Source organism: Megalobrama amblycephala, linkage group LG1 (genome assembly GCF_018812025.1).
Source record: "Megalobrama amblycephala isolate DHTTF-2021 linkage group LG1, ASM1881202v1, whole genome shotgun sequence".
NCBI classification, from domain to species: domain Eukaryota; kingdom Metazoa; phylum Chordata; class Actinopteri; order Cypriniformes; family Xenocyprididae; genus Megalobrama; species Megalobrama amblycephala.
In genome coordinates this window covers 31728564-31753739 of record NC_063044.1, presented here as the reverse complement: position 1 = coordinate 31753739, position 25176 = coordinate 31728564, and the positions used below count along the sequence as shown (strand labels likewise).

At 37.5% G+C, this 25176-nt stretch overlaps 1 protein-coding gene across 2 annotated transcripts; it reads right to left on the bottom strand.

The window, feature by feature from the left end:
- Positions 1-25176, bottom strand: prpsap1 (phosphoribosyl pyrophosphate synthetase-associated protein 1). 2 transcript variants are annotated; one of them, XM_048189748.1, is made up of 12 exons: positions 24874-25176; positions 24284-24336; positions 20906-20972; positions 20397-20569; positions 20086-20201; positions 19919-19974; positions 18670-18815; positions 16788-16826; positions 5019-5089; positions 4779-4925; positions 3274-3462; positions 1-387 (listed from the first exon to the last, which is right to left on the bottom strand). In XM_048189748.1, exons 1-11 carry the CDS (start codon positions 24954-24956, stop codon positions 3304-3306), a joined length of 1110 nt encoding a protein of 369 aa, XP_048045705.1. In that variant the 5' UTR covers positions 24957-25176; the 3' UTR covers positions 1-387; positions 3274-3303. The 2 variants fall into 2 exon arrangements, with proteins under 2 accessions (XP_048045705.1, XP_048045714.1); XM_048189757.1 differs by lacking the exon at positions 16788-16826 and having other exon boundaries at positions 24874-25173.

The window sequence follows — 25176 nt, the reverse complement described above, 5'->3', positions numbered from 1 at the left end:
TGAAGCAAATCTGTGTTTATTTACAAAAATAAGATTGCAAAGCAACAGCAGAAACAGTACATTGTAGCAAAAAATGTATGTTCTCTGTATGGTTCTCTGGACCATATTTGCACAACAGCAAAAATATAGCTAGAACAGCTTTGAATAAGGTTGCCATAGCAACCACTGTCACTCTCACAGAGTGAGGCACTGGGAAACAGCTAGTTGACATATAATGAGGAACACCGAGAAGTGGAAGACAAGGTTAAAAGAAAGAAGTGTTGCTGTGCTTCAAACGAACACCGACCGACAGCTCAACGGCAGAGACAAACACACACAGAGGAAGTATGGGGACGTGCGGGGCAGTGCTGGTGCATGTGTTCTCCAACCGTCAGAAATCCCGCTCATCTAAGGTTTAATCAGGAAGCAAAAGCTAAATGGTATTATCCGTTTGTGTGGTTTTAAATGCTAACTAGCCAAGTGTTCACAGTATACTGCATTGGTCAAGTATTGCTAATATGGATTCAAATGCCTTCAAGATAAAACCCAAAGTCGTATTTTCTACACCAGATCTTGACATTAGCACACAAATGTAATACACTGAAACTGAGGAACAGATTAGACAGAGACGAGTTTTACATGCTATTTTTGCTCCCTTAGTTTTGTTGTGTAGGAGTATATAGAGAAGTATTCACAGTACTTGCTTCACTTAGAGCTCATTTGTTTTGCCGGTAACATTTTACAATAGAGTTTCTTTTGTAAAAAGGTTAGTTCAGTCAAAAATGAAAATTCTGTCATTAATTACTCTCCCTACTACTTTAGTTCATCTTCGCAACACAAATTAAGATATTTTTGATAAAATCTGATGGCTCGGTGAGGCCTCCATTGACAGCAAGACAAGTCATCTTCATTTATATAGCGCTTTTCACAATACATATCGTTTCAAAGCAGCTTCACAGTGACAATAGGAAAATTATTATCGAGCTAAAGATGTTTTTTGATTGAATTACTTCTGTTGTAAAAATTGTTAATTATTACTTTAGGGGCCAATTAAATGACACCCTTCCCACTGAAAAACCAAATACCTTCAATGCATTCTTGCCGTTCATTTACATGTTTAGCCTATAGGTTTGCGTGTTTGAGTGTGTATGTGCGCAGAGGCTTGGTCTTCTGCGCAAAAAAAAAAAAAAAAAAAAAGTGTGCAAGATAATGAAAACTTTCAGATGCCCAGAAAACTACTAAAGACATATTTAAAACAGTTCATGTGACTACAGTTGTTCAACCTTAATGTTACGAAGCGACGAGAATACTTTTTGTACACCAAAAAATAAATAAATAAAAAGACTTTATTCAACAATATCTAGTGATGAGCGATTTCAAAACACTGCTTCATGAAGCTTTAAAGCTTTACGAATCTTTTGTTTCGAATCAGTGGTTCAGAACGTGTATCAAACTGACAAAGTCACATGAACTATTGAAATTTCGAAACACTTATGACGTAACAAAGCCTCGTTTACTGAAATCACGTGACTTTGTCAGTTTGATACACGCTCCGAACCACTGATTCGAAACAAAAGATTTGTAAAGCTTCAAAGCTTCATAAAGCAGTGTTTTGAAATCACCAATCACTAGATATTGTTGAATAAATGCATTATTTTGTTTGTTTTTTTGGCGCAAAAATATCTTAATTTGTGTTCCGAGGATGAACGAAGGTCTTACAGGTGTGGAACGACATGAGGGTGAGTAATTAATGACAGAATTTTAATTTTTAGGTGAACTAACCCTTTAATAATAGTTAACCACATTAGTTAATAATTACATTATTACACATTAATTAATGCACTGTGAAGAAACCTGAACAAACAATGTACAACTGTATTTTTAAACTAACATTAACAAAGGTTAATACATGCTGTAAAAATATATATTTCTCACAGTAAGTTCATGTTAACTAATGCATTAACTAATGTTAACAATTGAGACCTTATTGTGAAGTGTTACCGTTTTGTCCCATTGAGTATACATTCATGACACAGATCAACCAACCAAAACCAGTCAGAAACCAGTATTTTCCCAAACAAATATTGTGTTTCTTTAAGCCCAAAGTATACTTTCACTGTCCGCATTCCGTTACGGTCCACATACTGTCTGAGTGACATAATTTTCGTCATCCAGAGGGTCGGCGGAGCGTGCAGCCTAATTTTTCTGTCCGCACACAACTGTGCATGTGAAAGGTGAATGTTGAGACAGAAGAGGTCACTAGGTGGCAATACGTAGCTGTGATGTACTGTACAGCAGTCGAAGAAGCGATATAAAACATGCTGTTCCAAGGACAGTAAACTAAGAAGCATATTTTTCTCCATTGTTATTGTTCTGGTTCTTGTTCTAAACTTTGCATGCAATGGCGGATACGCTACATTTCTTCTTCTATCACTTCGAGCGAATATCCTGTAAATGACATGACTCAGTGCTGCCCTCTGACATCTGGTAGATTGTAGAAAAGCAAATGTAAATGTGTCAAACTCGTCCATCTGCGGTTAAGAATACTTTAAAGACTGTGCGCGAGACGGAGCAGAACGCAGAAAATGAAGTATACCTGGGCCTTTAATGTGCACCATACACATCAAGAGTTAAAGGAATAGTTCACCCAAAAAAGAAATTCAACATTTACTCACCATCACATCTTACTAACCTGTATAAATAACTCTCTTCCTTGGAACACCAAAAATTGTAAGAATATACTGGATGCTCATGTCTAAATAATATAATAGAGAGTTTTATTTCCTTGTGTGTTCCACAGAAGAAAGAAAATCATGTGGGTTTAGAACAAAATTAAATGAGTAAACATGAAAGTATTTTCATTTCTGGGTGAACTTTCCCTTTCATTTTGAAGCAACTTAATTTGGCAGAATTAAAATCACCACAAAAATCACCAGTTTTCTATCAGGAAAGTAGATTTAAAACTGAAGATTTTACTGCAGTGTATCACTTAAAGGTAAAAACAGATGTACAGGTCAGCGAACACTTGCATAATTCATGTTCTTCACATTGGAATATAACTTCATATCTGTGTTTAGAAAAATTAGGCTGTGTGCGTAAATTTACAGGTTTGAGTATTTGTTAATTTATTATATTTGGCAATGAGTTTGTTTAGACGGTTTTGCAGAATATAAGGGGTTAATTTGAGAAATGAAGGTGATTGTAGTGTTTGGTTCTGCTGGGAATGGGGAACTGCATTGGCACACCTCTCAACTGAGCAAGAGGGAAAATACTTCCCTAAACTCTACACCTCACCTTTTCCTCTAACCCAAATGTGTCTGTTGGCTAGTCGTCTACTGTGATATTGCGGAACAGGTAGGCCATGGACTCCCCGTTGTGAATGCGTCGGATTGCCTCGGCCAGGATCATACTGACATCCACCGTCTTGATCTTAGGACACTGCAGCTTTTGCACCTCATGAGGGACAGTGTTGGTCACCACCACCTGAAAGATATCCCAAACATTTGGTCATGCAACATCATTTTAATATCTGTTAAAATCAATATTTGATGATAAACATAGCATCCATGATAGACATCTAGCCCCTTCTCAAGAAATAGTGCCACTTGTGAACTTCATGAATTTCTTTTTATTCCATTTGAAAGTGTTCTGCTGAACTTTTTTGAAGAATCACCTACTTTTCCCAATTCACGCCCCAAAGTATCAGGGCCATAAATGCCATAGACATTAAATGGCAGTTTCTTAAAGGGTTAGTTGACTCAAAAATGAAAATTTTCCCATAATTTACTCACCCTCGAGCCATCCTAAGTGTATATGATTTTCTTCTTTCAGCCAAACACAAACAGAGTTATATAAAAAAAAATCCTGGCTCTTTCAAGCTTTATAATGGGAGTGAATGGTACCCTAGATTTTGAAGCCCCAAAAAAGCACATCCATCCATCATAAAAGTAATCCATACAACTCCAGGCATTAATAAAGGCCTTTCGAAGTGTTGTGAAAAATATCCATATTTATAACTTTATAAACTGTAATCACTAGCTTCCAGTAACGGCCGTCGACGTGTTCACGAGGGTTGAGTTACGGCGGAGGGGTGACCTCTGACCCGTCGTATGACGTAGTTCCTCTTCTCTTATAATGAAATCCTCTAAAGTTTTTCTTTAAAACTTCTCATTTTAGACTTCTAATTTGTTACCGGTATTTTGTTTTGCTCCATCCTCTGTGCTTCTGCTTTCGTCAATTCTCACCCGAGCTTATGCTACACCTCCGTCATACATGGGGTCAGATGTCACGTTTCCGCCGGAACTCGACTATCTTGTGAATGCGCGGACGGCCATTTATAAAGTTATAAATATGGATATTTTTCTGACAAAAACACACCGCTTTGTTTCGGGCCTTTATTAAACCCTGGAACCTATAGATTACATTTATGATGGATGGATATGCTTTTTTGGGCTTCAAAATCTATGGTACCATTCACTCCCATTATAAAGCTTGGAAGAGCCAGGATATATTTTAAATATAACTCTGACTGTGTTTGGCTGAAAGACAAAAAAGTCATATACACCTAAGATGGCTTGAGGGTGTGCAAATTATGGGGTAATTTTCATTTTTGGGGGAACTAACCCTTTAAGGTTCCCCCAATCCTAAATGCATGGTTTAGGTTGGTTAGTCACAGTAAATCTAGAATTTTAATGCTTCAAGTGTGAAAAGCATCGCTTATTTTAATGTTTTTTTTGGAGAACCAGAATGAACCATCTACTTCCCAATGGATGTTCAAGTAAATGAGCCAAAATACTCACTTCGTCTATAGCGGACTCTTCGATGAGGCGTGGAGCGTCCGCAGACAAGAGCCCGTGAGTAGCCATGATGTAGATCTTATAAGCTCCTCTCTCTTTCAGAATCTCAGCTGCTGCCACAAAGTCCTCCACATCATCTATGATATCATCCTACAGGATGGAAACCACACGCATTGCTCATTATGTCAATCAAAAAAAAGTACTGTCATACTGCTAACTAGTCCAAATATCTGCATTTCTTACGACAATGATGGCGATACGGCCTCCAACATCTCCGACAACAGTGATGGGTGGTTTCTCCTTGGCCATCATTACTATAAAGACAAATATCAACTGGTGTTTCACATCATTTCAGGAAATCGTTTTTACACAGATTCCAATCAATCACATTCCATCATTAAAGTAGATTGGGTAAGATGGGGTAAGAAGTGTATGAATTGGCCTAGAACTTTATGTAATGACCCAACCAACCCATATATCCAAATGGTAAAACTAGAATTTAAAGAGTCCTGCAAGGACCCCATAGCATAGCATAGCACAACACTAGCCTATTTGTTGGAGAACGTTTCCCATTTTACCCCACCTACAATTCAATCCAAATAGCAATGAAAAAACTCATGCCATGCAGAAATCAAAATGATCATCTCTTGGTCCCCAATATACCCAATCATAGAAGTAAATGTCTAGAGGTTTACACTAAGATTCAGTGCAGGAAACTACACATCAAACAATCAATCAATCTGTCCTTGAGTCAGCATGACAGACTCCAGGACAATGCTGTAATTTAGGAGAGGTCAAGAAGGGCTAATGTCATTCATCCAGAGGAAAGACACTGGAACACAGCCAAAACACACACTCCGACCCAAGTAAACATGAGAGAGGAAGACTGGTGGGTCGATTTAAGAATACATGGGGGTTAAAGGAGTTATGCATGCCTTCAACACATGCCTTTCATCAACAGCACAACCTACAAAGCTTTTTGATATTTATACTGTAAGATTAACAAGGTTTACAGACCTTACAGGCTTATAGACCACTACTGCAAGGAGCCGCTGTGCTATAAAAATCTAAAATGGCACGTTTGAAAGGTGCTGTTCACAGAGGACGAGATCTTGACTTAAAGAGAGCTACAGCTGATGGAGTGCAATGAAGGCACCTGCACAGAGATGCAACAAACATCTTTCTTCAATGATGATTAAAACCAACATGCACATGGATTTTTTTTTTTTTTTTTTTTTTTTTTTTATATACAGACTGCGATAATGCATTTCCACAGTTGAGAGAGTGACAGGAAATTTTACATCTTTCGGTCTTCAGACCAACATAACTTGTGCCATGGATTTTGTTTTCTTTTGCTATTGGAGCAAATGGGAAAGCAAAAGTTATATCTGTCATAGTTTCCGTTCACCCTTATAGAATTTTACAGACTTCCGCTACTGAGAACACCGGAAATGTAAAAAGAAGCCATTTAAAAAGCTTGAGCAATATTTAAAAAAAACAAAAAAAAACCACAAATATTTAATTGTAGATGTTTTCCTTGTCTGCAATCTGTTTAAGACATGAAGGGCCCTATTTTAACGATCTGAAACGCAAGTGTCAAAGCGCGAAGCGCAAGTAACTTTGTGGGCGGGTCTCGGCGCTGTTGCTATTTTCCCGGCGGGATAAATGGCTCTTGCGCCCGGCGCAAATCTAAAATGGGTTGGTCTGAAGTAGCTTCATTATTCATAGGTGTGGTTTGGGCGTAACGTGAAATAAACCAATCAGAGTGTCATCTCCCATTCCCTTTAAGAGCGAGATGCGCTCGCGCCATGGCGGATTGCTATTTACATGGCGTACACGCGATGAGTCAGTTAATATATATGTGTGTGTGTGTATTGGCACGATTGTTCAATTAATTAGCCAATTTCGTTCATCATTATAAGTAGTAATAGGCTGAATTGAAAATAGGTAGCCTAATTCTAATACACGCAATGACTATTCATCATTACATTTTTATATTTATGTACACAATAATATTCTTTTACACTGTAATCCTTTTGTTTTTAATATTTGGCATGTTTGTGTGATGCGCATCCCTGTGTGTAATAAGCAAAGTCAACGCGCACTGTGGACGCGCCCAGAGGCGCAGTTTCTACCAACGCGCTCTAACAAAAAAATATTGCGCCATTGACTTTAGACCAGGTTTGAGTTGGTCTATGGCGCAGTCTATTTTCAGCTCCTTAAAATAGCAATGCGCGGGCAATGCGCCTGAACACACCTCCTTTTTTGCGCTGAACCGCCCAGGGAGCGCAAGTTCATTCACTAGTTTAGCGACGTGCTTCTGTGGAGGGAAAAGCGCGCTTTGCGCGGGTGCAAAATAGGAATGACACATGCGTCGGTGTACAAAGTCAATTGCGCTGGGGTGCAAGATAGGGCCCGAAGTCTTAATTCTTGAAGTGTCATCAGCCAATCAGTGTTGTAATGATGCAATATTCCACAGTGATTCATCACATGGCAGAGATTATCTTTGTGCAAATGATCAGAGACATGATGCAGACTACCAATGCAATCAGTGTTTTTCCGCCTGACATGTTTGGAAACTGAAGTCGAGTACTCTACTAGTAACCATCAGCACACAGACTCCAGTAGTATTCCAGTTTTAATGGCTTTCAGTGTGAACAGGGCTTTACTTGACACAAAGTCTTGAAAACAGTGATGCACTGAATGTCTGGCAACTGAAAATATTTGGCCAAAACAGCAAGAATTTTTCTTATTGTGACACCATCTAGTGGTGTCCTTGGAGGCTAGCTTTACTTCACCTAGTGGTTTTTCTGATGTTAATTATCTTCATTTGACAGGCGTCCAATTTGGCTGTTCAGCCCTTTTCTAAGGCATCGAGGCAGAACTTTGTGTCTACTGGTTTAATTTACTTTAAAATTTAAAAATTAAAATTTCTAAATTTCAGTGTTTTAGAAAAAGCTGTTGCGGTGTAGTGTTAATTTTGTCTGCTATTTTTTAAATATAGTCTTAGTCCTCTGTCAAATGTGCTTTTGAGTTTTTATCATATTTGAAATGTTTTTTGTTTAGTCAAGGTTTAGTAGACTAAATATGAAAACTTTTGTCATGCTGCATAATGGTTAAATTGATAATCATTGCCTTGGGGTCCATCAACTGTTTGGTTTCTGACATTCTTCAAAATGTCTTTTGTGTTCAGTAGAGTAAAGAAATTTATACAGGTTTGAAACAACTTGAGGGTGAGAAAATGATTTACAAGAATTTACAGAATTTAAATTTTTGGGTGAACTATCCGTTTAAAGGTGCCCTAGAACTTTTTTTAAAAAGATGTAATATAAGTCTAAGGTGTCCCCTGAATGTGTCTGTGAAGTTTCAGCTCAAAATACCCCACAGATTTTTTTTAATTCATTTTTTTAACTGCCTATTTTGGGGCATCATTAAATATGAGCCGATTCAGGGCTACTGGCCCTTTAATTCTCGTGCTCCACGCCCACGGAGCTCGCACTTGCCTTGAACAGTGCATAAACAAAGTTTACACAGCTAATATAACCCTCAAATGGATCTTTACAAAGTGTTCATCCTGCATGCGGCATGCATGTGTCAGATTATGTGAGTATTATATACTGTTATATTGTTTACCTTTGATTCTGAATGAATTTGATAGTGCTCCGTGGCTAACGGCTAATGCTACACTGTTGGAGATTTATAAAGAATGAAGTTGTGTTTATGCATTATACAGACTGCAAGTGTTTAATAATGAAAAAAGCAACGGCTCTTGTCTCCGTGAATACAGTAAGAAACGATGGTAACTTTAACCACATTTAACAGTACATTAGCAACATGCTAACGAAACATTTACAAATATCGAAACAACAAATTTACAAATATCACTAAAAATATCATGATATCATGAATCATGTCAGTTATTATTGCTCCATCTGCCATTTTTCACTATTGTTCTTGCTCACCTAGTCTGATGATTCAGCTGTGCAGATCCAGACATTACTGGCTGCCCTTTTCTAATGCCTTTCATAATGTTGGGAAAATGGGCTGGCATATGCATATATTGGGGCGTACACCCCGACTGTTATGTAACAGTCGGTGTTATGTTGAGATTCGCCTGTTCTTCGGAGGTCTTTTAAACAAATGAGATTTATATAAGAAGGAGGAAACAATGGAGTTTGAGACTCACTGTATGTCATTTCCATGTACTGAACTCTTGTTATTTGACTATGCCAACATAAATTCAATTTTTCATTCGAGAGCACCTTTAAGAACTTCCTATTAAAACAACAGCATAAAGGACATTGTATTGCAACGTAAGTGCATTTACTCAGCAACCACAATCGCAAACAATATAGTCAAGATCCACGTTTGGATTTACTACAGTTCATCACTGAGAAGGGCATGTTTAGTCGCAATAAACAGCACAAGCGGCTTGTGAAGGAACACAGACTGGCTGAATGAAACTTTTCTTTAAGCAAAATCTCTCAATAGAGATCACTAAACTCCAGCTTACTTGTTTGTCTGTATTTTCAGATCATCCACGGCGCTTCTTTTTCGTCAACAATACTGCATAATAATATAGTCATAGCCATAGTTTATTGTGACCTTGGTGTCATCTCCTCATAGTCTTGTCTTAGTCACAAAAAAAGTTAATTGACGAATATTAGTTTTTGTTAAAGTGCATCACCACTAAAATATGGTGCTCATTAAATATACAAATAGCCGACCAACTATAATAAAAAATAATGCAGATGGAATGCAAGATGACGTCCTGTGTGAACGACCCCAATAGTGCTGATAGACAACAGCAATTTTGAAGTCTGGTATTAGATATTGAAGTTTACTATTTCATAAGTAATATAAATCAATGGTGCTGTTAAACTGTTTCTCACTGTGTACGTCTACAAGCTTATGTGAACATAAAGCATATGCTGACTTCACATATGCTAGCTTGTTTTTAATTTGGCCCAGTATCAAAAATTCTGTCCCTTCATAAGAACTTTCAACGAACACCTTCCTCTATTTATCAAGGTCATGTGTTTCCAAGACGATGCAAGGGCCTTGGTTACAAGCAGCTAAAAGACTACCATTTAAAAACTCCAGTCTAGGGGTTTTCATAAGCAGGCATGGTGTGTTGATTGGCAAGATGAGCCTGGATCACAAATAAAGGCATATCTCTCGGACAGACATTCAATGGTTCCATTTCGATGGAACAAACAATGATAATTACATGGAATTTGAAAATAAGCACTTAATTTGAGGCTTCTTAGTTCTGTATGAGTGAAGCACTCTGAAGCTTAAACATTCATTTTTAGTATTATTTAGTAAAAAAAAAAAATATTAAGGCTGGGTGGTATGACGGTATATATGGTGGCTATTTTGTGCAGTTGTGTACAATGGCTTTTAATGATCAACTATTTCAAATAAAAATATAACTTAAGATGAAGTACATTATTTGTAAAATAGTTAACTGGATTATGCAAAAATAGTAAGTACGACATGCTTATTAAAAGTAAACTTTTATAATTGAATTTACATTGAAAATAACTAAATTGTGATACTTATTGTTTGCATACTTGTATTATGATATTTTAGACATACCACCCACCCCTACTCTTAATAGCTTACATTACTATTTTTACAATAATAATCAATTTTAACTGCTCTTATGCTCATAATAATGAGGAAAAATTAAAATTCTGTCATCAATTACTTACCCTCATGTCGTTCCGAACCAATAAGACTTTCGTTCATCTTCTAAACACAACTTTGCTACTTCAAAACGTTCATAGAGATTATAAAACTAATCAGAATTATCTGAACAGTTTAGTCTGAATTTTCTGAAGAGACACAATCACTTTATATTATGAACAGATTTAATTTAGGTTTTTATTCACATATAAACATTCATCAATGCATACGTCAGTTGTGATAAATGGAAGCTCAAGCATGTTTTCTTGATGTGCATTCTCATGCGTTACGCAGCACATTTAAGCTTTCACAAGAACCAATGAGGTTCATTCTCGTGTGTTACGCAGCACATCTGAGCTTTCACAAGAACCAATGAGGTTCATTCTTGTGTGTTACGAAGCACATTTAAGCTTTCACAAGAACCAATGAGGTTCATTCTCGTGTGTTACGCAGCACATCTGAGCTTTCACAAGAACCAATGAGGTTCATTCTCGTGTGTTACGCAGCACATTTAAGCTTTCACAAGAACCAATGAGGTTCATTCTTGTGTGTTACGCAGCACATTTAAGCTTTCACAAGAACCAATGAGGTTCATTCTCGTGTGTTACGCAGCACATCTGAGCTTTCACAAGAACCAATGAGGTTCATTCTCGTGTGTTACGAAGCACATTTAAGCTTTCACAAGAACCAATGAGGTTCATTCTCATGTGTTACGCAGCACATCTGAGCTTTCACAAGAACCAATGAGGTTCATTCTCATGTGTTACGAAGCACATTTAAGCTTTCACAAGAACCAATGAGGTTCATTCTCATGTGTTACGCAGCACATCTGAGCTTTCACAAGAACCAATGAGGTTCATTCTTGTGTGTTACGAAGCACATTTAAGCTTTCACAAGAACCAATGAGGTTCATTCTCATGTGTTATGCAGCACATTTAAGCTTTCACAAGAACCAATGAGGTTCATTCTCGTGTGTTACGCAGCACATCTGAGCTTTCACAAGAACCAATGAGGTTCATTCTCATGTGTTACGCAGCACATCTGAGCTTTCACAAGAACCAATGAGGTTCATTCTCATGTGTTACGCAGCACATTTAAGCTTTCACAAGAACCAATGAGGTTCATTCTCATGTGTTACGCAGCACAGCTTCCACAAGAACCAATGAGGTTCATTCTCATGTTACGCAGCACATTTAAGCTTTCACAAGAACCAATGAGGTTCATTCTCGTGTGTTACGCAGCACATCTGAGCTTTCACAAGAACCAATGAGGTTCATTCTCATGTGTTACGCAGAACATTTAAGCTTTCACAAGAACCAATGAGGTTCATTCTCATATGTTATGCAGCACATTTGAGCTTTCACAAGAACCAATGAGGTTCATTCTCATATGTTATGCAGCACATTTGAGCTTTCACAAGAACCAATGAGGTTCATTCTCATGTGTTACGCAGCACATTTGAGCTTTCACAAGAACCAATGAGGTTCATTCTCGTGTGTTACGCAGCACATTTAAGCTTTCACAAGAACCAATGAGGTTAATTCTCACGTGTTACGCAGCACATTTAAGCTTTCACAAGAACCAATGAGGTTCATTCTCGTGTGTTACGCAGCACATTTAAGCTTTCACAAGAACCAATGAGGTTAATTCTCATGTGTTACGCAGCACATTTAAGCTTTCACAAGAACCAATGAGGTTCATTCTCATGTGTTACGCAGAACATTTAAGCTTTCACAAGAACCAATGAGGTTCATTCTCATATGTTATGCAGCACATTTGAGCTTTCACAAGAACCAATGAGGTTCATTCTCATGTGTTACGCAGCACAGCTTCCACAAGAACCAATGAGGTTCATTCTCATATGTTGTGCAGCACATTTAAGCTTTCACAAGAACGAGGTTCATTCTCATGTGTTACGCAGCACATTTAAGCTTTCACAAGAACCAATGAGGTTCATTCTCGTGTGTTACGCAGCACAGCTTCCAAAAGAACCAATGAGGTTCATTCTCGTGTGTTACGCAGCACAGCTTCCACAAGAACCAATGAGGTTCATTCTCATGTGTTACGCAGCACAGCTTCCGCAAGAACCAATGAGGTTCATTCTCGTGTTACAAAGCACATCTGAGCTTTCACAAGAACCAATGAGATTCATTCTCGTGTTACGCAGCACATTTAAGCTTTCACAAGAACCAATGAGGTTCATTCTCATGTGTTACGCAGCACATCTGAGCTTTCACAAGAACCAATGAGGATCATTCTCATGTGTTACGCAGCACATTTAAGCTTTCACAAGAACCAATGAGGTTCATTCTCATGTTACGCAGCACATCTGAGCTTTCACAAGAACCAATAAGGTTCATTCTCGTGTGTTACGCAGCACAGCTTCCACAAGAACCAATGAGGTTCATTCTCATGTGTTACGCAGCACATTTAAGCTTACACAAGAACCAATGAGGTTCATTCTCGTGTGTTACGCAGCACATTTAAGCTTTCACAAGAACCAATGAGGTTCATTCTCGTGTGTTACGCAGCACAGCTTCCACAAGAACCAATGAGGTTCATTCTCATGTGTTACGCAGCACATTTAAGCTTACACAAGAACCAATGAGATTCATTCTCGTGTGTTACGCAGCACATTTAAGCTTTCACAAGAACCAATGAGGTTCATTCTCGTGTTACGCAGCACATTTAAGCTTTCACAAGAACGAATGAGGTTCATTCTCGTGTTACGCAGCACATTTAAGCTTTCACAAGAACCAATGAGGTTCATTCTCGTGTGTTACGCAGCACAGCTTCCAAAAGAACCAATGAGGTTCATTCTCGTGTGTTACGCAGCACAGCTTCCACAAGAACCAATGAGGTTCATTCTCATGTGTTACGCAGCACAGCTTCCACAAGAACCAATGAGGTTCATTCTCGTGTTACAAAGCACATCTGAGCTTTCACAAGAACCAATGAGGTTCATTCTCGTGTTACGCAGCACATTTAAGCTTTCACAAGAACCAATGAGGTTCATTCTCATGTGTTACGCAGCACATCTGAGCTTTCACAAGAACCAATGAGGATCATTCTCATGTGTTACGCAGCACATTTAAGCTTTCACAAGAACCAATGAGGTTCATTCTCATGTTACGCAGCACATCTGAGCTTTCACAAGAACCAATAAGGTTCATTCTCGTGTGTTACGCAGCACATTTAAGCTTTCACAAGAACCAATGAGGTTCATTCTCGTGTGTTACGCAGCACAGCTTCCACAAGAACCAATGAGGTTCATTCTCATGTGTTACGCAGCACATTTAAGCTTACACAAGAACCAATGAGGTTCTTTCTCGTGTGTTACGCAGCACATTTAAGCTTTCACAAGAACCAATGAGGTTCATTCTCGTGTGTTACGCAGCACAGCTTCCACAAGAACCAATGAGGTTCATTCTCATGTGTTACGCAGCACATTTAAGCTTTCACAAGAACCAATGAGGTTCATTCTCGTGTGTTACGCAGCACATTTAAGCTTTCACAAGAACCAATGAGGTTCATTCTCGTGTTACGCAGCACATTTAAGCTTTCACAAGAACCAATGAGGTTCATTCTCGTGTGTTACGCAGCACATTTAAGCTTTCACAAGAACCAATGAGGTTCATTCTCGTGTTACGCAGCACATTTAAGCTTTCACAAGAACCAATGAGGTTCATTCTCATGTGTTACGCAGCACATTTAAGCTTTCACAAGAACCAATGAGGTTCATTCTCGTGTGTTACGCAGCACAGCTTCCACAAGAACCAATGAGGTTCATTCTCATGTGTTATGCAGCACATTTAAGCTTTCACAAGAACCAATGAGGTTCATTCTCGTGTGTTACGCAGCACAGCTTCCACAAGAACCAATGAGGTTCATTCTCATGTGTTACGCAGCACATTTAAGCTTTCACAAGAACCAATGAGGTTCATTCTCGTGTGTTACGCAGCACATTTAAGCTTTCACAAGAACCAATGAGGTTCATTCTCGTGTGTTACGCAGCACATTTAAGCTTTCACAAGAACCAATGAGGTTCATTCTCGTGTTACGCAGCACATTTAAGCTTTCACAAGAACCAATGAGGTTCATTCTCATGTGTTACGCAGCACATTTAAGCTTTCACAAGAACCAATGAGGTTCATTCTCGTGTGTTACGCAGCACATTTGAGCTTCCACAAGAACCAATGAGGTTCATTCTCATATGTTATGCAGCACATTTAAGCTTCCACAAGAACCAATGAGGTTCATTCTCATGTGTTACGCAGCACATTTAAGCTTTCACAAGAACCAATGAGGTTCATTCTCATGTTTTACACAGCACATTTCAGCTTCAGCAAGAACCAATGAGGTTCATTCTCATGTGTTACGCAGCACATTTAAGCTTTCACAAGAACCAATGAGGTTCATTCTCATGCGTTACGCAGCACATTTAAGCTTTCACAAGAACCAATGAGGTTCATTCTCGTGTGTTACGCAGCACATCTGAGCTTTCACAAGAACCAATGAGGTTCATTCTCGTGTGTTACGCAGCACATCTGAGCTTTCACAAGAACCAATGAGGTTCATTCTCGTGTGTTACGCAGCACATCGGAGCTTTCACAAGAACCAATGAGGTTCATTCTCATGTGTTACGCAGCACATTTAAGCTTTCACAAGAACCAATGAGGTTCATTCTCGTGTGTTACGCAGCACATTTAAGCTTTCACAAGAACAAATGAGGTTCATTCTCGTGTTAAGCAGCACATTTAAGCTTTCACAAGAACCAATGAGGTTCATTCTCATGTTTTACACAGCACATTTCAGCTTCAGCAAGAACCAATGAGGTTCATTCTCATGTGTTACGCAGCACATTTAAGCTTTCACAAGAACCAATGAGGTTCATTCTCATGCGTTACGCAGCACATTTAAGCTTTCACAAGAACCAATGAGGTTCATTCTCGTGTGTTACGCAGCACATCTGAGCTTTCACAAGAACCAATGAGGTTCATTCTCGTGTGTTACGCAGCACATCTGAGCTTTCACAAGAACCAATGAGGTTCATTCTCGTGTGTTACGCAGCACATTTAAGCTTTCACAAGAACAAATGAGGTTCATTCTCGTGTTAAGCAGCACATTTAAGCTTTCACAAGAACCAATGAGGTTCATTCTCGTGTGTTACGCAGCACATCGGAGCTTTCACAAGAACCAATGAGGTTCATTCTCATGTGTTACGCAGCACATTTAAGCTTTCACAAGAACCAATGAGGTTCATTCTCGTGTGTTACGCAGCACATTTAAGCTTTCACAAGAACAAATGAGGTTCATTCTCGTGTTAAGCAGCACATTTAAGCTTTCACAAGAACCAATGAGGTTCATTCTCATGTGTTACGCAGCACATTTAAGCTTTCACAAGAACCAATGAGGTTCATTCTCGTGTGTTACGCAGCACAGCTTCCACAAGAACCAATGAGGTTCATTCTCATGTGTTACGCAGCACATTTAAGCTTTCACAAGAACCAATGAGGTTCATTCTCATATGTTATGCAGCACATTTAAGCTTCCACAAGAACCAATGAGGTTCATTCTCATGTGTTACGCAGCACATTTAAGCTTTCACAAGAACCAATGAGGTTCATTCTCATGTTTTACACAGCACATTTCAGCTTCAGCAAGAACCAATGAGGTTCATTCTCATGTGTTATGCAGCACATTTCAGCTTCCGCAAGAACCAATGAGGTTAATTTTTGTGTTACGCAGCATTTTAGAGCTTCCACAAGAACCAGTGAGGTTTCAAGAACCAATGAGGTTAATTTTTGTGTGTTATGCAGCAATGTTTGAGCTTCCTCAAGAACCAGTGCAGTGAGGTTTGTTCTTGCGCATCAAGCAAATATGATTGAGCTTCTATGTTCATTGATCAATGCTTATATGTGAACAAAAGCCTAAATTAAATCTGTAATATACAGAGATTGTGTCGCTTCAGAAATTTTGGACTAGTTTACAATCTCTTTATGAACCTTTTAAAGTGTCAAAGTGGTAGTTGCGTGGACTATCAATGGAGGGACAGAAATCACTCAATTTCATTTAAAATATAATTTTTTTCTATCTATGATGAACAAAAGTCTTACAGGTTGGGAACAACACAAGTCACAAGTAAATGATGACTTTTTTTTCATTTTTGGGTGAATTAAAAAAACTTTTTGAACAGAGTAAGTACTTCAGAGTGCTGGGATCACAGACACTGAGAGACCTCAGCCACTGCACGCATGCAATAGGAACCATTTCAGCGTGTTCACTGCTGTGATCGGAAGCAAATAGAGTTAACCATCATACTTGGGAGCTCTATGCCTGGGAACGGAGCTTGTTGTTTGCCTATTACCAATAAATAAACATCACGTTAAACAAAAATCCACACACAAATGATAGAACATACAGACAAGAAACCAGGACTTCAACAATCCTTATTAAACCTTAACAAAATATTTTTACAAAGCTTTTTTTTTTTCACTTTTAAAGTTGAATTAAGTGCTTTGAAATTGAGAACAAAGACAAGAGAGGGTCTTTTGAGGATTGTTAAAGTCCATATAAAAACCATAAATGTACATAAAGCTACTTGGAGTGAACTCCTCTCAGGCAATGTGAATATATAAAGGCCAAGACACATACCACACAAGACCTGCTCATATATTAATATGCTAAATATAACAGTGTGTTTATGAATTTCTTAATTAAGAAATTGTGTGCTCAAGGTAAGATGTAAGCATCTTAAAATCTAGAACAAATAGCACATGGAATAGTGAAAATAATGTCTCTCCTTCAAAATCTAAATGACTGACTTTCCTTTATTTGTAAGTGTCTACCTAAACAGCATGCATAAACCTTTTGTCATGAAAAAAAAAATATCAACAGTAACTAACATGAGACAAACATATTCTATGAGTTTGAGCAGTTCTTTAAATGTTGGTCTATGGAGATCTATTTTCCAAGGTTTGTTTTAAAATCTCAGGACCATACAGTATTGGGCACTGTTGATTACTGGAAAGAAAGTCACAGAGTACAGCAAGTTGCTGACCCCCTCTAACTAACTGGATTGTCCCACCCAAAATTGTAAACGAAATTTCCCATTTTGGAACCCCCCGAACATTTGTTCTTGTTCCAGAAGCCATACATCACAATAGGGTATAAAAGACTATCGCAACTTCCATTTCATGCCAACTTTAATCAACTTCTGAATACTTGAGGAAATCCCCACTCAACAGCTACGAATATTGCATAAAATGTTTATCTACTTTGGTGGCTCGCAAGGTTTTGGAACAGAACAGAGCATACTCAATGCTGTGTAGGTAGCTCACTTACTGACTAGGTTTTAAGACAAAGCCTTTGTAAACATCTAAAGACAGTGCTAAATGAAAGGGGGAAGGTTAATCTCTTGACCTATCTTGAACTAATCAACAGATATCCAGAATCAGCTATTCTGCAGGCTGAATGCTACAATCGACCCCTTCATTAACAGGATCATGGTATAAATCTCACAAAAACATGTTTAGGTCACATTTCACCCCAAAATCAAAAGTTTTTTTTTTTTGCAAATTTAAATTACATAAGTAAAATGAAACAATTAGTTTACTCACCTTTTTTTTACACTGACAATTAAGCAAATTTTCAGATTGTGAACTGTACATTCATTTTTTTTTTTTTTTTTTTTTTTTTTGTTTAATACTGAAAGCAGAAAATTTAAAAATTCATTTTTTCAGTTTTTCAACAATTCGGCTTGATCGAAAAAGGTGCCATTGTATCATTTCCTGCTTTCAATTTTAAACCAAAAATGAATGAATGCAACATACATGACCCATTACCTTTCTAATTCTCAAAACCATATTGCTTCTTTATATTACTTTTGAGATTTTCTTTGCAATTTAAACACATCTTTGTTATTTGTTGATGAGAATGAGATTTTTTTGCCAGGAAATAATGACAATGTAAAAATAGTAACATTCATTTTGTTAAAAAAAATAACCTTTTCTTTCTTTTGGATTTTTAGGGTCAAATATAAGTAGGACATGTTTTTGACAGGTTTTGTGAGAGTTTTTAGAAGCCCAATTAGCTGCCTTGCTGCTCAAGTTTGTGTTTCTAACCTGATTAAAACTCTTAAAAATGTTTAGTCATAAGGTTCAAGCTGCTGGGTTGTGCAGATTTACAGTGTGGTGGCTCTTACATGGCAACTCCAAGCCGGAGTGTCCAAAGGTGTTGCGGACACATGGAGGAGAATGACGCCCATCTGCCATGTCTGACTCCGAACACTGAGCTTCTCCGTGCATGACGGCCAGGCCGAGACGCAAACGCTCCGCATACGACTGAGCCCTGAAGAGACAATATCAAGAGAGGGGAGAGATACAGAGATGTTCCTTATGAGTCTCTTGCCTAGATGTTCATGAGTGTCAAGTTGTGATTCAGTAATTCTATGGGTTTTAGTATTCCTGAAGACTTTTCCATAGCAAGTGACAGTTCATAGTGGCAGTGTTTGTCAAGCTCTTAAACTGAAAAAGCACATAAAATCCATTCAACTAGCGTGCTATATTCAAAGTCTTACATTATTTTGTGTGGGGACTAGACTGATGCTTTTTTTGTTAGAAGTATTCAGTTTATGGAATTGTTAAACCAAAATTGTTAAGTGGAATCAGTACCAGAACAGTGTAAATCTGTATGACATCCATTCTTTACCATTAAAGTGCCCCATTATGCTATTTTAAAGCCTCCGAATTTTGTTTTGGAGTCTTCTACCATAGGTTTACAAGCATCCAAGGTCAAAAAACACATTAATTTTCTCACAATACACATTAAATAATCACATCTTTTCTCACAGTGCCTGAAATTGTTTGATAAAGGATTCATTCTCACTAAACCTCTTCTTTCTGAGAGCCTGCTCTGATTGGTCAGATGACCCAGTCTGTTGTGATTACAGCATGTGTCAGAAACCAAACGCCCATTCCATTTCAGCTCCAGATCTTCCTTAACGCTCAATACACAATGATACAGACAGTAATGATGGCGTCAGTTTTACAAAATCAATTTGTAACATGAAGTACGGCTGGAATTATTGACGACTCGTTTCAGGCTTCAAAACTTTAAGACCTTTAACATTCGAAAACAGCTAGATTACACACTACATAAAAGGTAATATCCAAAAAAAAGCATAGTGGGGTACTATAAGCAACCTGAAAGTTTGGTTTCCGAAATACTGTACCGAAAATACTACACTAAGCAGACCCACATGCAATTTGCACATACAAATCTCTGCAAATGGACAGTAATCCAGCTTTATCTGCCCTTTGCATGTTAATTTGATAACATTTATGTTTTAAATCCACTCCCTCAAATTCAGAAAATGGAAAAAAGTAAGAAAATTTCATCTAGGCCTGCTTTCACCAACAAAACAAATACAACACAAATCCAGGAGCTGTTACCTTTTTGCAGCAGATGGGGACTTGGCTACAATGATAGCATTTCTATAATCAGGAACCTATGCAAAAGAGAAATAAGATAAACAATATGATCAGTGTTAGTTATTTCAGTATATTTGTTTTTCTTTGAAATTAAAAAGGTGAAGTTTTTGACAGTAAATGCTGCCAACCTCCTCCTGAATGTATTGAAGCAGGAATGGAGAAGCCCGCAGGTTATCCACAGGGAAAGTAAAGAAGCCCTGGATCTCTTTCTGGTGTAGATCCATGGTGATTATATGAGTCAGACCTAGTTAACACGGCAGATGGTAAAATTATTTTAAAACGAATAATTTTCATTTGGTGCAGACACGGAAGGAAAAGCAGTCATCTAGTGTCCAGCATGCATATGTAATATTAAAGATTTTTTTAGTATTGTGTCCAAATTTTTTAACTGGCAGTGTGAAAGCAGAAGAAAGAACATCTTAGACATTATAAGGATTACCTGCTTTAGCTAACATTGAAGCGAGCAGTTTGCACACTATAGATCCCCTCTTCCTCATCTTACACTGTTTACTATAGGGGAAGTATGGGATCACGCCAATGATGTTCTTGGCACAGGAGGTCTTCAGTGCATAGGCCATAATCAGCAGCTCCATAATAGCCGTGTTGACATCTCTGACAGTGACAGAAAAATGGATTTTAGTTCTAACATGCTTCTGGGCCTAAAAGAAGACTGTATGCAGTTCAGCAAAAAAGGTAAGATACCATGTAAATAAATACTAAAAAGTGTGTTCCGTGGACAAAGAGGGTGAGTAAATGATTTCTATGTGAACTAACCCTTTAATTGGCAATTATTACAACTGTAAACACATTAAAATGATCACCTTATGTACAATGATGTGTTATTTTTGTGCATACAAAATGCACAGACACAAATAAGTTTAAACATCCTAAATGTGATTAATAAGCGTGCTGATTTCCTATTTTGAATTCGATCCAATACACTCTTACCTGGGAATGGTTTGGATGATGAAGATTGTTTGGCCTCTAACAGACTCTTTGATCTCAACTCTCGTTTCTGTAAGATAAAAGCAAACATCACAAAAGAAAAGTTAAATTTGATTATTTAGTTGCCACTAACAGATTTGGGTGAACCTCATGAAGAAAATATAATATTTTACCTCAAACAAAAAAAAAGAAACACATATACAATACATACACTCTACATCAGTTTTAATTATGTAATTCTTATATTAAACAAAAAAAATGTCAGTATTATAATGCCTCCATATTTCTTAAATTAAACATTAGAGCTGTGTCTGAAACCACATACTATTCAAGTAGGTACTATATGAAAAAACGATCTTCGTGACCATTAAAATAGTATGTTCTATGAAGTATGAATGAAACTGCCTACACTAAAATATAATCAAGAACAAATCACGATTCACCAATTTTTGTACTAAAATGTATTTATAAAAAATCCACTTTGGGTGGCCTTATAACCAAATTAAGAAGAAATTATTTAAAATGTCAATTCTTATTTTTATGGAATGTTGCAGTGTTTATTATAATTAATTTGCGTTCATCACTTTTTTTAATCCAAGTGCCCTCGTAATCTTTGATCAAAATAACTCCCCCTCCCTCTTCCAATGACCTCTCTTCTCTTCTCTGATGACAAGTTTATTGGCATGAGGTCAGGGCAAACTCACTCACATGAGATCCATCAACAGCAAACCACAACTATCCAATCAATTCCCCATTAACAAAATTAGTCCCACCTACATTTGTTCTTGTACCAGAAGCCATTATAGAGAAGAAAAGACTATCGCAACTTCCATTTCATGGCGACTTTAATTATATTTAATCAGTCAAATAGTACAAAGTAAGCCGTATTATGGCTCCATTTGCAAGGTTTCTCTCAATAACAATGCAGATATGCATGTGCACAGCCAGCTAATAAGAGATCAGTAATCTGGGTAAAAGGTGTTTATTGTGCTTGAAATGTTTTTTTTTGTTTGTTTTTTTTTGAAGATGGCACACATCTTTACATGTGCTCTCAGATACGTCTTTAGAGAACGTCACATGTCTGCTGAGCGTGACGAGAGGAATGGATGCACAGAAAGCCCTTATTTGGAGATAGTTTGGGCGTGTTTTATTCAAATGGCTATAACCTCAGGCACACGGTCGCTCATTTAGAATACTCCAAATTCATTAACATTAGACGAGATTAAGAAGAATCTCATGTGCGTGCGCACATGTTGTGAATTAGGTAGAATGGTTTTGTGAGAAGTTCTCCTGTGCGTACAGATATGCAATAATCCTTTGAGTTGTGTGTGATGCATGGAACATTATTGTAAAATGATGCAGAATTTGAGAAAGATACAGATGAAGCTTGAAATCGCAAAAATTCAGTGATCGATGGCCTTCTAAACCTCAAAAAGTGAGCTGAAAATAAACAAATCAGTGATGTAATGCAGTAAGGAGAATCATTTTTAGGTTACACTTTATTTTAAAGTGTCCTTGTTACAGTGTAATTGTATACTTAAGTAACAAGTAATGTTAATTAACAACTTGTACTTACTATAAACACCACCAGTCAAAAGTTTGGAAACATTACTATTTTTAATGTTTTTGAATGAAGTCTCTTATGCTCATTAAGGCTGCATTTATTTCATAATAAATACAGAAAAAACAGTAATATTGTGAAATATTATTTCAATTTAAAATGATGGTTTTCTATTTTAATATACTTTAAAATATAATTTATTTCTGTGAAGCAAAGCTGAGTTTTCAGCATCATTACTCCAGTCTTCAGTGTCACATGATCCTTCAGCAATCATTGTAATATGCTGATTTGATAGTTATTATCAATGTTGAAAACAGTTGTGTTGCTTAATATATTTTTTTTTGGAACCTGTGATACTTTTTTCAGGATTCATTGATGAATAAAAGGTTAAAAAGAACATTTAATCAAAATATAAATCTTTTCTAACAGTATAAATCTTTACTATCACTTTTTATCAATTTAACACATCCATGCTGAATAAAAGTATTAATTTCTTTCAAAAAAAAGAAAAAAAAATTACTGACTCCAACCCATTTTTGAATGGTAGTGTATATTGTTACAAAAGATTTCTATTTTAAATAAATATTTTTTAACTTTTTAAAAGAATCCTGAAAAAATATTAAGCAGCACAACTGTTTCCAACATTAAAGGTGATAAAGAGGATCTTTTCGTCGACTGAGAAACTAAAGACTGTTACTGAGTTTTTGAAATGAGCGCATGCGTAAGAACAACCCCCCCTCCTTCACAGCTCGTTTCGAGGGAACGCCTCCCAAAACTCGTGCACGAGTATTGCAACACGAGTGTTTGTTTACCACCGGCATTTGCTGTGTCGTGTTAGTGGATTCATTATGTCGGAGTCACCGCAGGTAACTCATAATCTGCAGTTGTTACTCCTGTCTCCTGACAAAAACATTGCATGCGGCGCCTGTGGAGTGTGGAAAGTTACTGGAGAGTGCAGCCACGCACGTCTCTCACAAGGACCGTCATGGCAGTGATTGACAAGCCAGAAGGCCAATCGTTTACGCGATTGGCTGATGTTTTTAAGGCCCTACCTCGTGCACAGATGATGTATATTAATATTATTACTTTCAGTGCACCTAATAAATAGTCTTTTATCAGTTAGTAAAGACAGTTTCAAGTAATATTGCAAAAATGTATAAAACAAAACATCCTCTTTAGTAATTAATAATTACTACTTTAATAATTAATAATACTACTTTTTAATTAATAATTATTCACCTTTAATAATAAATCATCATAAGAGACTTCGTTCAAAAACATTAAAAAAGTAATGTTTCCAAACTTTTGACTGGTAGTGTAATTAGAGTTATATGCTTGTAATTATACATAATTTACTGATATTACGAAAGTAAGTACATGTAAAGTGTAACAAGGACACTGTAAACCCATTCTTAAAGGGATAGTTCACCCAAAAATAAAAATTCTCTCATCATTTGCTCACCCTCATGTTGTTCCAAACCTGTATGAATGAATTTGTTCTGTTGAACACAAAGGAAGATATTTTGAAGAATGTTTGTAACCAAACAGTTGTGGGGCACCACTGACGTCCATAGTGTGAGGGGGAAAAATACTATGGAAGTCAATAGTTAACCTGAGGGTGAGTAAATGATTACAGAATTTTCATTTTTGGGTGCAGTATCACTTTAATAGATTAACATAACAGTTTGCACAATGAACAATTTTTTTTTAAATTAAATTACAGTAGTGAAAATGAGTTTAGTCCATGTTGAAACTGACAGGATGTCAAGGGTCACCCTGTCCGCAACAGAGTATTGAATAAACAAAGCACTATTGATCACCTCTGTTTGACTCCTGGTAAACAACTGATTTCCCCAGCTCGACTCCAAGACGCCTGCGCAAACACAAGCAGAAAATCAAGACAGGTTTGCAAAAGTTTCTTATCATGAAAGCTACTTTGAAGCAGAGTTGCATGACAATGTGATTAAACAGATTGTATTCCTTCAGTCACAGTTTGCAATGATTGCAGACTGTTTTCAAGAGCAGTCAGTCACATGCACAGCTTATGTGATGAATAGCCCACTGTTCCTGCTCTCTGCACGTGCACAAGATATTACATGTGGGAAATATTACATTTACTTTCCACAGTGTCTTAAAGTAAGTACACTTATTACATGTACAGTAACCTAATGTTCAAGAGCACAATGGTGATGCTTCATAGATCAGTTATCAATCCAAATCTTTAACAACTAACGTTAGCCTACATTACATCAAAGAGATAATGCTTAGAGACAGGCCAGGTTCAGCTGTCATGAGTTCAGCTGATCTACAGGCCAAAATCCCAATAACATCACATTCATACCACATCAAGATCAGCCTCTGTAATCACGAGCCGTGTTAAATATTGAGCAGTTGGTCACAGGATACTTACTCGGTAATCTTCTTAGAGAGTTCCGTGCAGGCGGGCGTTGAGTTAGCCGAGAAAACACGATAACCACTTTTAGCCACGTTCATGATCAACTACCTAATGACCAACAACAACAAAACTGAACCGTTTACAGGACTACTGCTACAGAGTCTCGTGGTTTTATCTCCGTCTTTACAACTGAAAACCCGTGAATGGTGTAACAGCTATTGAAGAACACCAACGTTTACTGCGGTTTCCAAACAACCATCCAATTTCTTCTGCGCGAGCTCCACCGCTGTCTATAAACGTAGGACGGCTCACTACAGC

What these genes read in the sequence shown, in the direction of transcription:
- prpsap1 (XM_048189748.1), bottom strand. Translation starts at nt 24,956, where the DNA reads ATGAACGTGGCTAAAAGTGGTTATCGTGTTTTCTCGGCTAACTCAACG. An exon ending in ATCATCCAAACCATTCCCAG is followed by an intron (nt 20,570 to 20,905) that starts GTAAGAGTGTAT and finishes TGTCACTGTCAG; the next exon opens with AGATGTCAACACGGCTATTA. An exon ending in AAGAGTCCGCTATAGACGAA is followed by an intron (nt 3,463 to 4,778) that starts GTGAGTATTTTG and finishes GATATCTTTCAG; the next exon opens with GTGGTGGTGACCAACACTGT.